Source organism: Leucoraja erinacea, chromosome 18 (assembly GCF_028641065.1).
Source record: "Leucoraja erinacea ecotype New England chromosome 18, Leri_hhj_1, whole genome shotgun sequence".
NCBI lineage: Eukaryota > Metazoa > Chordata > Chondrichthyes > Rajiformes > Rajidae > Leucoraja > Leucoraja erinaceus.
Window position 1 is genome coordinate 10,530,748 of NC_073394.1, and position 13,505 is coordinate 10,544,252.

At 46.8% G+C, this 13,505-nt stretch overlaps 1 protein-coding gene across 3 annotated transcripts in view; it reads left to right on the forward strand.

Annotated features, from left to right (window-relative positions):
• LOC129705632 (UPF0606 protein KIAA1549L-like) overlaps positions 1-13,505 on the forward strand; it is a 140,242-nt gene that overhangs the window by 66,287 nt on the left and 60,450 nt on the right. For all 3 annotated transcript variants that reach the window (XM_055649283.1, XM_055649281.1, XM_055649282.1), the window contains exons 8-11: positions 224-283; positions 3,858-4,009; positions 6,917-7,088; positions 10,813-10,976. In XM_055649283.1, coding sequence (XP_055505258.1) covers positions 224-283; positions 3,858-4,009; positions 6,917-7,088; positions 10,813-10,976 — 548 coding nt within the window. The remainder of the gene's footprint in view (positions 1-223; positions 284-3,857; positions 4,010-6,916; positions 7,089-10,812; positions 10,977-13,505) is intronic.

The following is a 13,505-nucleotide window of genomic DNA, read 5'->3' on the forward strand; positions in this document are numbered from 1 at the left end:
GCATCTGCAGTTTGCTTTTGATTTCATGGGAAAATGTCATACCTTATTGATGATTCTATGGACAACTATTGCCACTGCCTCAAATGCATAACTTTTCATGGTATTGATCCAATTTCCATCCATTTGCTGTCAAAAACCGAGTACTTAAAAAAAATATTTTAAGAGAAGGTTTTGATGCATTGTTTACTCTGCAAATTTACTGTTTGATTTATTGCCCTTCCAGCTCTGGAATACGATAATCTGGACACCTCACCAGCGACCGAGAAATATTGGGTTGTGACAGGTTTGTAAATTGCACTGCATGGAAATCTATTGTGAAGCAAAACAGAATGTACTGAAACAACTCAGTGGGTCAGGCAGCATCTGTGGAGGGAATGGATAGGCAATGTTTCGGACTTGATGTTGTACGTTATCCGTTGTGATTGTTCAGGCTGTCAGGGCTGTGTGGAGTTTTGCCTCTTTAGCAGAGAAAGTGTTTCTGCACTGTTCATAAGTTAATAGGCCAAAGGAGCAGAATTAGGCCATTCAGCCCATTGAGTCTACTCTGCCATTCCAACATGGCTGATCCATCTTTCCCTCTCAACCCCCATTCTCCTTCCTGCCTTCTCGTATCCTTTTGACAATAGACAATAGACATAGACAATAGGTGCCAATAAGCCATTTGGCCCTTCGTGCCAGCACCTCCATTCAATGTGATCATGGCTGATCATCCCCAATCAGTACCCCTCCGTTCCTGCTTTCTCCCCCAAATCCCCTGACTCTGCTATTTTTAAGAGCCCTATCTAGCTCTCTCTTGAAAGCATCTGACACCTATATTAATCAAGAACCTGCCAACCTCCACTTTGAAAAGAGAGAGTGCAGCAAAGATTGATGTGACTAGTTCCAGAGATGTCAAGATTTTTATACGAGGAAAGATTGTACCCTTTCTAGTTCAGAAGAATGAGGGAAGGTCTTGATGAACATTGTATAATTGTTAACCATGCTCAAGAGGCTATAAGCAGAGAAGGTGGTTCCCCTGACTGAGATGAGTAGAACCAGAGGTCACGGGTTGAGAATAAGGGGCAGGTTAATTAGGATTGAGATGAGGAGGAAAGTCTTCACTCGGAGGTTGGAAAACCTATGGAAAAGTCTACCCCAGACGTGAAATGCTCTTCTATCAAGTTCATTCAAGACAGAGATAGATTTTGTGGAGATTCATGGAATTAAGGGATAGGGGATAGCATAGGAAACTGGTGCTGAGTCATGATCTTGATGAAAGGTAGAATGGGATCAATGGACCGAATGGCCATCTCCTGCTCCTAGTTCTTATGCTCCAAGTGGCAAAACCCCAGTGCCACTGCCAAATTCTTGACCTAAAGGAAGCCACACAAAGTGCTGGAGAAACTCAGCGGGTCAGGCAGCATCTCTGAGGGACATAGAGAGGTGACGTTTCGGGTCGGGACCATTCTTCAGCTGGGAACCCTGGGGTAAATGCATTGAACTGAGAGGAAAGGTTAAGGAGGCAGCTCTTGGACTCAAGGGAGTTTGAAAGATTGTATAGATTCTGATGGGGTGTATAGAGCAACTGCATCCTCAGGCTCCAGAACGTTCTAGAACTAGGGCACACATTTCAAATTACGAGGTGAATGTTTAGGACTGAAATAAGGAGACATTTAATTCCTCCTTGAGATCCGGTTTGATGACCCTGCCACAGGGAAGTTGCCTTTAAGCTGGAAAGAGTGCGGGGAAGATTTATGACAATGTTGCCAGGACTCTAGGACCTGAGCCATGGGGAGAGGTTTGGCAGACTAGGACTTTATTCCTTGGAGAGCAGGAGGCTGAGGGGTGATCGTATAGAGGTGTGACCTCTATGGGGGTGGGAGGGTCAGGAGTGGAATATGTAGGATGAATGCAGGGTAGGAGAATCAAGAACATAGAAACATAGAAATTAGGTGCAGGAGTAGGCCATTCGGCCCTTCGAGCCTGCACCGCCATTTAATATGATCATGGCTGATCATCCAACTCAGTATCCCGTACCTGCCTTCTCTCCATACCCTCTGATCCCCTTGGCCACAAGGGCCACATCTAACTCCCTCTTAAATATAGCCAATGAACTGGCTTCAACTACCCTCTGTGGCAGAGAGTTCCAGAGATTCACCACTCTCTGTGTGAAAAAAGTTCTCCTCATCTCGGTTTTAAAGGATTTCCCCCTTATCCTTAAGCTGTGACCCCCTTGTCCTGGACTTCCCCAACATCGGGAACAATCTTCCTGCATCTAGCCTGTCCAACCCCTTAAGAATTTTGTAAGTTTCTATAAGAACTGGAGGGCATCGGTTTAAGGTGAAAGGGGAAAGATTTAATAGGAGCCTGAGTGGCAGCTTTTTCACATGGATGGTACAAAAAACATTTTTCACACAGAGAGTGGTGTATCTCTGGAACTCTCTGCCACAGAAAGTAGTTGAGGCCAGTTCATTGGCTATATAAGAGGAAATTAGATGTGGCCCTTGTGGCTAAAGGGATCAGGGGGTATGGAGAGAAGGCAGGTACAGGATACTGAGTTGGATGATCAGCCATGAACATATTGTAAGGCGGTGCAGGCTCGAAGGGCCGAATGGCCTACTCCTGTACCTATTTTCTATGTTTCTACATGGAACGAGTTGCCAAAGGAGGTATTTGAGGCTGGTAATATAATGACATTTGTATAACATCTGCTATTTTATTTAATTCACATGTTTAATCGATAATGTTTTATTATTGATGTTTAATGATTTATGCATCATTCTTAAATGTCACTGTATGTCATGTTGTCACTTGCGGGCGGAGCGCCAAGGCAAATTCCTTGTATGTGAATATACTTGGCCAATAAACGCATTCAATCATTCATTCATTACATGGATAGGAAAGGGCTATGGGCCAAATGCGGGCAAATGGGGCTAGCTTGGATGGAGCATCTTGCCCAGTATGATCAAGTTAGGTTGAAGGACTCAAAGACTATGGCTGAGTGTATCTTCTATATTGTAGGACTCTATGTCTCGAGCTGATAGCGTCTTTCACATTCTCTGGCAGTCATTGAGCATGTTTAAGGCTGAAGTTGGTAGATCAGAAGATGAAGGGTTATGTGGGTAAGGTAGGAGAAAGGGGTAAAGCTAGATCAGCCATGATTTTGCCAAATGGCGGAACAGGCTCAAGGGGCCGAATGGCCTCCTGCTGCTCCTATTTTCCTCCCGCGCTTCCCATCCAGTGGGTTTGGAATTCTGTCAGCACTTGCCCCACATACGCATGGGAAGAGAAGTGTAGCAGTGGTTAATCCTAAGGTCAACTTTTTTACACCAAAGGTGGTGGGTGTATGGAACGAGCTGAAGGTAGTGGGGCAGGGACTATCGTAATGATTAAGAGGCATTTTACACATTTGTGGATGGCACGGTGGCGCAGCGGTAGAGTTGCTGCCTTGCAGAGCCAGAGACTCGGGTTCGATCCTGACTACGAGTGTTGTCAGCATGGAGTTTGTACGTTCTCCCCGTGCCCTGCGTGGGTTTTCCCCGGGAATTCCGGTTTTCTCTCACACACCAAAGATGTTAATTGGCTTGGTTAATTGTAAAATGTCCCATGTCTGTGTTGGACAGTGTTAATGTGCGGGGATCGCTGGTCGGCGCTGATATCGCTGTTTCCGCGCTGTATCTCTAAACTACACTAGACAGGTCCATGGATAGGAAAGATTTGGAGGGTCAGGGACCAAGCGCGGGCAGGTGAGACTGGTATAAATGGGGTATTGGTCGGCGTGGGCATGTTGTGCCAAGGGCCTGTTTCTATGCTGCATGACTCTGCCTCTGAGGTTGAGCATGTTCATCCTAATGCCTTCTGCCTCCTCTGTCGAGCAGTTATCCAGGGCGTTGACAACACGTCGCTGGGCGAGAGGTACCAACGCTTCGCCAGCCTCATGGAGCAGCGGCTGTCCAACCTGTTTGTGGCTGCCCAGCAACACGGGCGACGGTTCCGCCGTGCCTCAACGATGGGCGCCTACACCGTGCAGGTCAGGCCGCGGCAACAAAATCCACCCATCCCTCCCCTTGCCATCCCTTCTCATTGATCATCTGCTTGTCACAGCACTGAAGGAGGCCACTCAGCCCATCGACGTAATACTAACCCCCCTTACAGAGCAACTCAGTCAGCCCCATTCACTATTTGCGAGCACATGGGCACAAAAGGCAACATATTAAGTGTTGGTCAATGAGAGTAGTATGGACACTAGATGCCCAACATGGACATAGTGGGCCGAAGGGCCTGTTTCTGTGCTCTTTGGCTCTCTGAGTCTCTGATTATTTTCTGCAGCCTCCAAAATTGGTGGATATGGAACTTTTGCTCTAACCAAATGCCTCATAGTCAATGTTTTAACCTAGTGGGACACAAAATGCTGAGCAACCTAACGGGTCAGGTAACATCTCTGGACAACATGGATGGGTGATGTTTCAGGTTGGGACTTCTCATGAGACACAGTGGGTTAGAAGGAACTGCAGTTGCTGGTTTATTTGAAGATAGACACAACTCAGCGGGTCAGGCAGCACCTCTGGAGAGAAGGAATGGGTGACGTTTCTCGTCGAGACCCTTCTTCAGTTGTGCATTAGGGTTTAGGTTCGGGTTCTTTGTTGTGTCAAATGACCTGTTCCATAGAAGGGTCTCGACCTGAAACATTGCCTATTCCTTCGCTCCATAGATGTTGCCTCACCCGCTGAGTTTCTCCAGCATTTTTGTCTACCTTCGATTTTTCCAGCATCTGCAGTTCCTTCTTAAACATGTTCCATTCTGTGTAATTGCCCTGCAAGCTTATTTCTAGAGTCTGAAGCAGGTCGAAGGAGGATGCCCACTCTGCACCACAGACAGGTCTCTCTGAACCTGGGGGTCTGATACACCCTCCTGAGAGAGCCTGGAAATTAACATATCACTGTGCCTTAGTTGGTATATGTCACAATAAAAGACCTTTGAAATCTATCCCCTCCTCCCAATGCTGGCGTGTTATCTAAACACCCTGCTGCCTCCGAGATACTCGGAACTGTTGCAGTATTCTGATATGCATTGCAATACAGAGAAGAGGATGGCTAATAAACTTTGTTTCTGTCTAAGGAGCTAACCTTTGGCACATTTAACGTAGGATCAATGTGATAAGAATTCTGTGGCACAAAACGAGGACCTTCAACCCGTCATGCCTATGCTAGCCTTTGGAAAGGATCATTCAATGACACTCTAATCGCCTCGCTTGCAAATGTTTCTTCTTCCTTTCACTGCTGATTCATTTAATACCCTCTCAGAGAATTATAATGGAATGTGATTTCAGTATCTATGACTGGTGGTGTCAGTAAAAGGTGACCTTGAAGTTAGAGGATTGTGGTCTAAAGAAACCTCATCCAGTTTATCAAATGTCCTTCAGAGAAGAAATTCTGGTGTCCTTACCCGGAATAGATTGCCAATGATTCAAGATGCACAAACCTGGTTGTTTAGTTTGGAGATACAGCGTTGAAACAGGCCCACCGAGTCAACGCCAGAACACTAGTGCTATCCAACACACCCAAGGGATAATTTACAATTTTACCAAGCCATTTAACCTACAAACTTGTACATCTTTGGAGCGTGGGAGGAAACCGGAGCTCCCGGAGAAAACCCACGCAGGTCATGGGGAGAACGTAAAATCTCCGTACGGGCAGCAGCCGTGGTCAGGATCGGACCTGGGTCTCTGGCGCTGTGAGGCAGCAACTCAGCCACTGCACCCACCTTGGCTCTTAGCTCCTCTCCTAAACGACCTGGTAAGCGATGCATTCGTTGAATCATAGAGAGGTTGAGTCGGGAAGCATGGAATCAGGCCATTTGGCCCCAATAAAGGGTGGCACAGTGCTAAAGTTGCTTTGTGTCACAGAATTCTCATCACATTGACCCTACATTAAATATGCCAAAGGTTAGCTCCTTAGACAGAAACAAAGAAAATGATCAGCCCTCTGTCTGGTTCATTGGCTTGTGTAAATTTGTAATTAGTCCCCAGTGTGTACGATAGTGCCCGTGCATTGGGTGACCACTAGTCGGCACGCGCTGTATCTAAACTCATCCATACCACCCACTAACCCCATCTACACTAGCCCCATTTTCCTGCAATTGTCCCATATCCCTTTAAACTTTTCCTCACCATGAAACTACCCAAAAGTCTTTTATACATTGTTCTAATACTTACCCTGGCAGCTCGTTCCATATACTCTCTGTGCCTAAGAGTAGAGCTTTCCGCGCACACTTTTAACCTATGCCTTCTTGTTCGTTATTCCCCTACCCTGGAAAAATTCTCTGGGCATTCACCCTATTCATGCTCCTCATGATTTAAAACACCTGCAGAAGATCATCCCTCGGTTACCGCTGCGCCAAGGAATAATATCCGAGCAGCTCAACCTCTCCATTTTGCTCAGGGCCCAGAGTCCTGGAAACATCCTCACAAACCTTTTCCACACTCTTACCAGCAAACGGTATCTTTCCTAAGCCTGGGTGATGAAAACTGAACACAATGCTCCAAGTGCGGCCAACACCTTATACAACTGGTGGGTGGCACGGTGGCGCAGCGGTAGAGTTGCTGCCTCACGTTGCGTGCGTTGCCAGAGACCTGCGTTCGATCCTGACTACGGGTGCTGTCTGTACAGAGTTTGTACGTTCTCCCTGTGACCATGTGGGTTTTCTCCTGGTGCTCCGGTTTTCTCCCACATTGCAAAGATACTCCAAAGACGTACGGTTTTGTAGGTTAATTGGTTTCGGTAAAATTGTAAATTGTTCCTAGTGTGTAGGATAGTGCTAGTGTACGGTGATCACTGGTCGGAGCGGACTCGGTGGGCCGCAGGGCCTGTTTCCACCTATATCTCTAAACGTAATGGTGAGGATTGATACTGATGGCTTGTTTTTACTTTGTCTCTAGCTGGTCAGGATTAATCGTCTCTCTGGCCCTAAGAGTCCGGCTGAGTTGACCTACTACGCCCTGGAGGATGGCAGGGCCTTGTTGGGAACTACGGCTGCCAAGATCCTCAACACAGTCGACCCGCAGTCCATGGCCTTGGAGCTCGGCTACCGGGTACAGCTCCAGGCCGAGCGTAAGTCAATCCCATCGCTTCCTTGGTGTGGAGGGGAGGTGGTGGGTCAGTGTGGAGGAGACTTAGAAACATAGTAAATAGGTGCAGGAGTAGGCCATTTGGCCCTTCAATATGATCATGGCTGATCATCCAAAATCAATACCCCGTTCCTGCTTTCTCCTCATATCCCTTGATTCCGATAGCCCTAAGAGCTAAATCTAACTCTCCAGTGAATTGGCCTCCACTGCCTTCTGTGGCAGAGAATTCCACAGATTCACAACACTGTGGGTGAAAAAGGTTTTTCCTCATCTCAGACCTAAATGGCCAACCCCTTATTCTAGACGAATACCATGAAATGTCTTTGCTCCACCAGGAATTGAGGGATCAACAGGGAATGAAGGAGGTTTAGAGGAAGTGAGAAAGGTCAGTGTCCTTGTTAACGAGATAAAAGTGCATTACTCTTGTCAAGAATGAGGGAGGGGAGGGGGGGGGGAGGGGGGGGGGGGGGATCTCATTGAAACATCCAGAATAGTAAAAGGCTTGGATAGAGTGGATGTGGAGAGGATGTTTCCACTAGTGGGAGAGTCTAGGACTATAGGTTATAGCCTCAGAATTAAAGGATGTTCTTTTAGGAAGGAGATCAGGATAAATTTCTCCTCAGAGGGTGGTGAATCTGTGGAATTATTTGCCACAGAAGTTGTGGTGGCCAAGTCAATGGATATTTTTAAGGCAGAGATAGATAGATTCTTGATTAGTACAGGTGTCAGAGGTTATGGGGAGAAGGTAGGCGAATGGGATTAGAACGGAGAGATAGATCAGCCACGATTGAATGGCGGAGTGGATTTGATGGGCCGCACGGCTTAATTCTAATCCTATCATTTATGACTGTGACTTATGACTCTCTGTGTTGGCAACAATCACTTCTAATTTCCTCCTGTATCTCTGTGTATGTCAGTGAGTGCAATGATAGCAGTAGAAATTTGGACGTATTTATTAGGATTAGAAACCAATGGGGTCATATCTAACTATCTGCAGAGAATAATTCAGCTTGCAAACATTTTGCAATTTCCTCTTCATTTATTTATCAATTAATTGGAACAATGCAATTTAGTCATTTTAAGAGACTATAATTAAATTTAGACAGACTATTGTCTTATAAATAGACCATAATGTAATTTAAACGAATGAATGAATCCCACTGTCTTTAAGCAGTTAAGAGAATTGGGCTGCTCAATTAATGTTGTGGACTTCATCATCAGTCTCTGTCTTGGGCAGTGTGAAATGTAAAACATTGTGTATTCACAATTGCCTTTCCAGATGTAGGTTGCACCAACCCAGGGTGATACTTGCTGCAAAAGACTCTTTCATCTGCCCCGTCCCACCACTGCTGTCAACTTCTACACATTACATTTTATAAACAAGTTGATTGGAATCATCTTCAGGAAATCATAACTCATTGATCAGTGCTAGAGTTGACAAGCAAAGGTCCAGCCAATGTATGAAATACTGTAAAACCTTGCAGGAAAGTGCAAGTGCACAGTGCAAGTCTTCATTTTAGCAGCATTAAAGAAGTTTTACTTGGGGAGAGATACAACCTCTACCACCCCAGTCTCCCTGATCTTTTCTCCTATTCCAGAAATTCCTACCGTCTCTACTTATCCCCCACCAACCACCATTTCCTGACTCCATCCGTTCCCCATTTTCACCTGACTCGTACACCACCTCCTCATCTGGTTTAACCTACGACCTGACAACCCCTGCCTCACCCCTCTTCCTCACTTCTTGGTATCCCCTCCACACTCAGTCCTGAGGCAGTTCCCGACCTGAAACCACGACCATCCCTCTTCCCGCACGAATGCCGCCTTACCTGCCGAGTACCAAACTTACCGAGTTCCTCCAGCAGTTTGTTTCTTGCTCCGAATTCCAGCATCCGCCGTCTCTAGTGTCTCCTGCAGAGTTTTTGCACTGGAAAGAGAAACACAGGTCATTGGGAATTTTAATGCATATCATCAAAGAACCACATCATCCTGACCATGGTCGCATCTCGCTACTACCATCGGGAAGAAGGTACAGGTATAGGAGTGTGAAAAAGCACATCGCAAGATTCGGGATCAGTATCTTCCCAGCTGTTATCAGGCAACTGGATCATCCTACCATAAGCAGAGAGCAGCGCTGAACTACTATCGACCTCTTTGATGAACCACGGACTATCCTTGATCGGACTTTCCTGGCTTTACCTTGCATTAAATGTTATTCCCTTATCATGTATCTATACACTGCAAATAGATCGATTAGAAACATAGAAACATAGAAATTAGGTGCAGGAGTAGGCCATTCGGCCCTTCGAGCCTGCACCGCCATTCAATATGATCATGGCTGATCATCCAACTCAGTATCCCGTACCTGCCTTCTCTCCATACCCCCTGATCCCCATAGCCACAAGGGCCACATCTAACTCCCTCTTAAATATAGCCAATGAACTGGCCTCAATTACCCTCTGTGGCAGAGAGTTCCAGAGATTCACCACTCTCTGTGTGAAAAAAGTTCTTCTCATCTCGGTTTTAAAGGATTTCCCCCTTATCCTTAAGCTGTGACTCCTTGTCCATTGTAATCATGTATTATGTTTCTGCTAACTGGTTAGCATGCAACAAAAAAACTTTCACTGTACCTCGGTACAATACCGACACTGTGCCACAGTATCACAGTGTACAGATACAGGATAGAGGGAATAGCATTTAGTGCAAGATAAAGTCTGATTAGAGATAGTCCGAAGGTCTCCAGTGAGGCAGATGGTAGGACAGAACTGCTCTCTAATAGGTTCAGTTGCCTGATGACATCTAGGAAGAAACTGTCCCTGAATCTGGAGGTGTGCGTTTTCACACTTCTGTACCTCTCGCCTGATGGAGAGAGGGGAGAGGACGGAGTGGTGAGACTGGTCCTTGATTATGCTGGTGGTCTTGTTGAGGCAGCGTGAAGAGTAGATGGAGCAAGTGGAAGAGAGGTTGGTCTGTGTGATGGTCAGGGCTGCGTCCGCAGTTCTCTGATTTCTTGCGGTCTTGGTTCCCAAACCAAGCTGTCATGCATCCCGATCAAATGCTCTTTACGGGCCTCTTTAGTTCAGCCTAGAGTTTAGAGATGCAGCGTGGACACAAGCCCTTTCGGCCCACCGAGTCCACGCCGGCCAACAATCACCCCATGCTCTAGATCCATCCTACACACAGGGGACAATTTACAGAGGCCAATTAACCTACAAACCTGCACGCCTTTAGAATGTGGGAGGAAACCAGAGCACCCAGAGAAAACCCACGCAATCACAAAACTCTGTACGGACAGCACCTGTGGTCAAACCCGGGTCTCTGGCGCTGTATGGCAGCAACTCTACCGCTGTAATGCCCCTGTCCCACTTAGGGAACCTGAATGGAAACCTCTGGAGACTTTGCGCCCCACCCAAGGTTTCCCTGCGGTTCCCGGAGGTTGCAGGTGGTTGCCGGAGGTTGCAGGTAGTGGAAGCAGGTAGGGAGACTGACAAAAACCTCCGGTAACCGCACGGAAACCTTGGGTGGGGCACAAAGTCTCCAGAGGTTTCCGTGCAGGTTTCCTAAGTGGGACAGGGGCATTAAGCTGCGGCAAGTAAGAATTTAATTGCTCCAATTTGGTACTTAAGACAATTAAATACTCTTGACTTGGCTCTTGAAGTTTGTTTCATGCTTGGTGATCAGCTCTAACCTATTTCTTCTCTCTGCAGCCGTGGTGAAGAACCCGCCCAACAACCTATGGATCATTGCCGCGGTGCTCGCTCCCGTCAGCGTCGTGACTGTGATCATCATCATCATCTCCACCGTGCTGTGTCGGAAGAACAAGAGCGAGTTAAAATCCGAGACCATGTCCAACCTGCATCAGAGAGCCAAGGTAAGCACTATTTATTCGTATGCTCACAAGTGATAGGAGCGGAATTAGGCCATTCGGCCCATCAAGTCTCCTCCGCCATTCAATCATGGCTGATCTATCTCTCCTTCCCAACCCCATTCTCCAGCCTTCTCCCCATTAAACCCCTGACACCCGCAACAATCAAGAATCTATCTATCTCTGCCTCAAATGTATACATTGACTTGAAATATCCACGACCATCTGTGGCAATGAATTCCACAGATTCACCACCCTCTGACTAAATTGATTGAGTGAAAGATGCAGCATTGAAACAGGCCCTTCGACCCACCGACTCCATGCTGACCATCGATTGCCCGTTCGCACTAATTCTACGTTATCCACACACACGGGGCAATTTACGGAGGGCCAACAAACCCGCACGTCTTTGAGATGTGGGAGGAAACCGCAACATCCGGAGGAAACTCGCGCGGTCACGGGGGGGGGGAAACGTGCAAACCCCGCTCGGGCAGCACACGAGGTCGGTATTGAACCTCGGTCTCTGGCGCTGTGAGGGCTCTACCGCCCTCATCAAGCAGTGACCCATTCCTCCTGAGGCTGATGCCTACTCCTTCCCCCAATCTGAGCCACCCCGACCGCAAACGAGGTTAGGGATTTTAACGAGGGAAAACGGAAGGCGAAGAAAATTGCTGGGATATTTCCAGCAGGATAGGCATCCTTTGTAGAGAGAGAGAGAGAGAGAGAGAGAGAGAGAGCCAAAGGAACACAGTTAATTATGTGCAGTCCTGATCGCTTAGCTGCAGGTTGTCATTAAGCAGGAAACGATGCTAAAAAGATTCACAAGATTGCCACCGGCCTGGAGGGCTTGAATTATAAGAGACTGGATAAGCTGGAGCCGAGCTGTCAGAAGGGTGACCTTAAAAGAGTATATAAAACCACGAGGGGCATACTTAAGATGGATGGTTACAGTCTTTTCCCTAGTGAAGTGGAGTGTACAATTAGAGGGCAGAGAAGTGAGGTGAGAGGGGATCGATTCAAAGTGGACTTGAGGGCCACACAGAGGGAGTAGTTGATGCGGGTACAATTACAATGTTTAAAAGACATCTGGTCAGGTTTATGAATGGTAAAGATTTAGAGGGACAGGAACCAAATGATGGCAAGTGAGATTAAGAGGAAGGTGTCTTGATCAGCATGGACCTATTGGGCCGAAGGGCCTGTTTCTGTGCTGTATACAGTATAGATTAATGAAATAGATTATGTTGACTGCTAAATGTAAGGTGCATAGAACATGACTAGCTTATTGTATTAAACATAGTAAATGCTGGAAATACTGTTCTGGTCAGGCAGCATCAATGGAGAGAGAAATGTGATTATGTAGGCTGCTTTCCTAAGGCATTGTGAAGTACAGATTGATTCTGTGGGGGGGAAAAACTGGTTTCTGTGATGGACTGGGCTGCATCTACAGCTCTCTGCAGTTTCTTACGGTCTTGGGCTGAGCAGTTGCCACACCAAGCTGCGATACATCCTCTTAAGATGCTATCTATTGGTGCATCTGCAGAGATTAGTTTAGTTTTGTTTATTGTCACATGTACTGAGGTACAGTGAAGAGCTTTTTGTTGTATGCTATCCAGTCAGCGGAAAGACAATACATGATTACAATCGAGCCGTCCACAGTGTACAGATACAGGATAAAATAAATAACGGATGGTGCAAGATAAAGTCTGATCAAAGATAGTCCGATGGCCTCCAATGAGTTAAATGGTAGTTCAAGACCGCTCTCTAGTTCATGATAGGATGGTTCAGTTGCCTGATAACAACTGGGAAAATCTGTCCATGAATCTGGAGGTGTGCGTTTTCACATTTCTGTACTTCCTACCTTATGGAAGAGGGGAGAAGAGGGAGTGTCCGGAGTGTGACTCGTCCTTGATTATGCTGGTGGCCTTGCTGAGGCACCGTGAGGTGTAGATGGAGTCAATGGAAGGGAGCTTGGTTTGAGTGATGGTCCTGCGTCCACAATTCACTGCAATTTCTTGCGATCTTGGATGGAGCTGTTCCCAAACCGTGCTGTGATGCATCTGGATAAAATGCTTTCCATGGCGCATCTGTAGAAGTTGGTGAGAGTAGTTGGGGACGCGCCGAACTTCCTCAGCCTTCTAAGTGAGAAAGTCGAAGTGTTGGTGTGCGTTCTTGGCCATTGCTTTGATAAGGCTGGGTCAGGATAAGTTGCTGGTGATATTTACTCCCAGGAACTTGAAGCTTTCAACCATCTCCACTTCGGCGGGGTCAACGTATAGCGGGGTATGTCTACCGCTTTGCTTCCTGAAGTCAATGATTACCTCCTTTGACTTGCTGACATTGAGGGAAAGGCTGTTGTCTCAACACCACATTACAAGGTTCTCAATCTCCTTCATGTACTCCGTCTAACGATCATTTGGTAGCGGGCCCACTAGGGTGGTGTCGTCCACAAATTTGTTAATGGAAGAGCATTTGTAAATTGAATTGGCACGAGTTATTGGAGACGCGCCAAATTTCCTTGGTCTTCTGCGGACATAG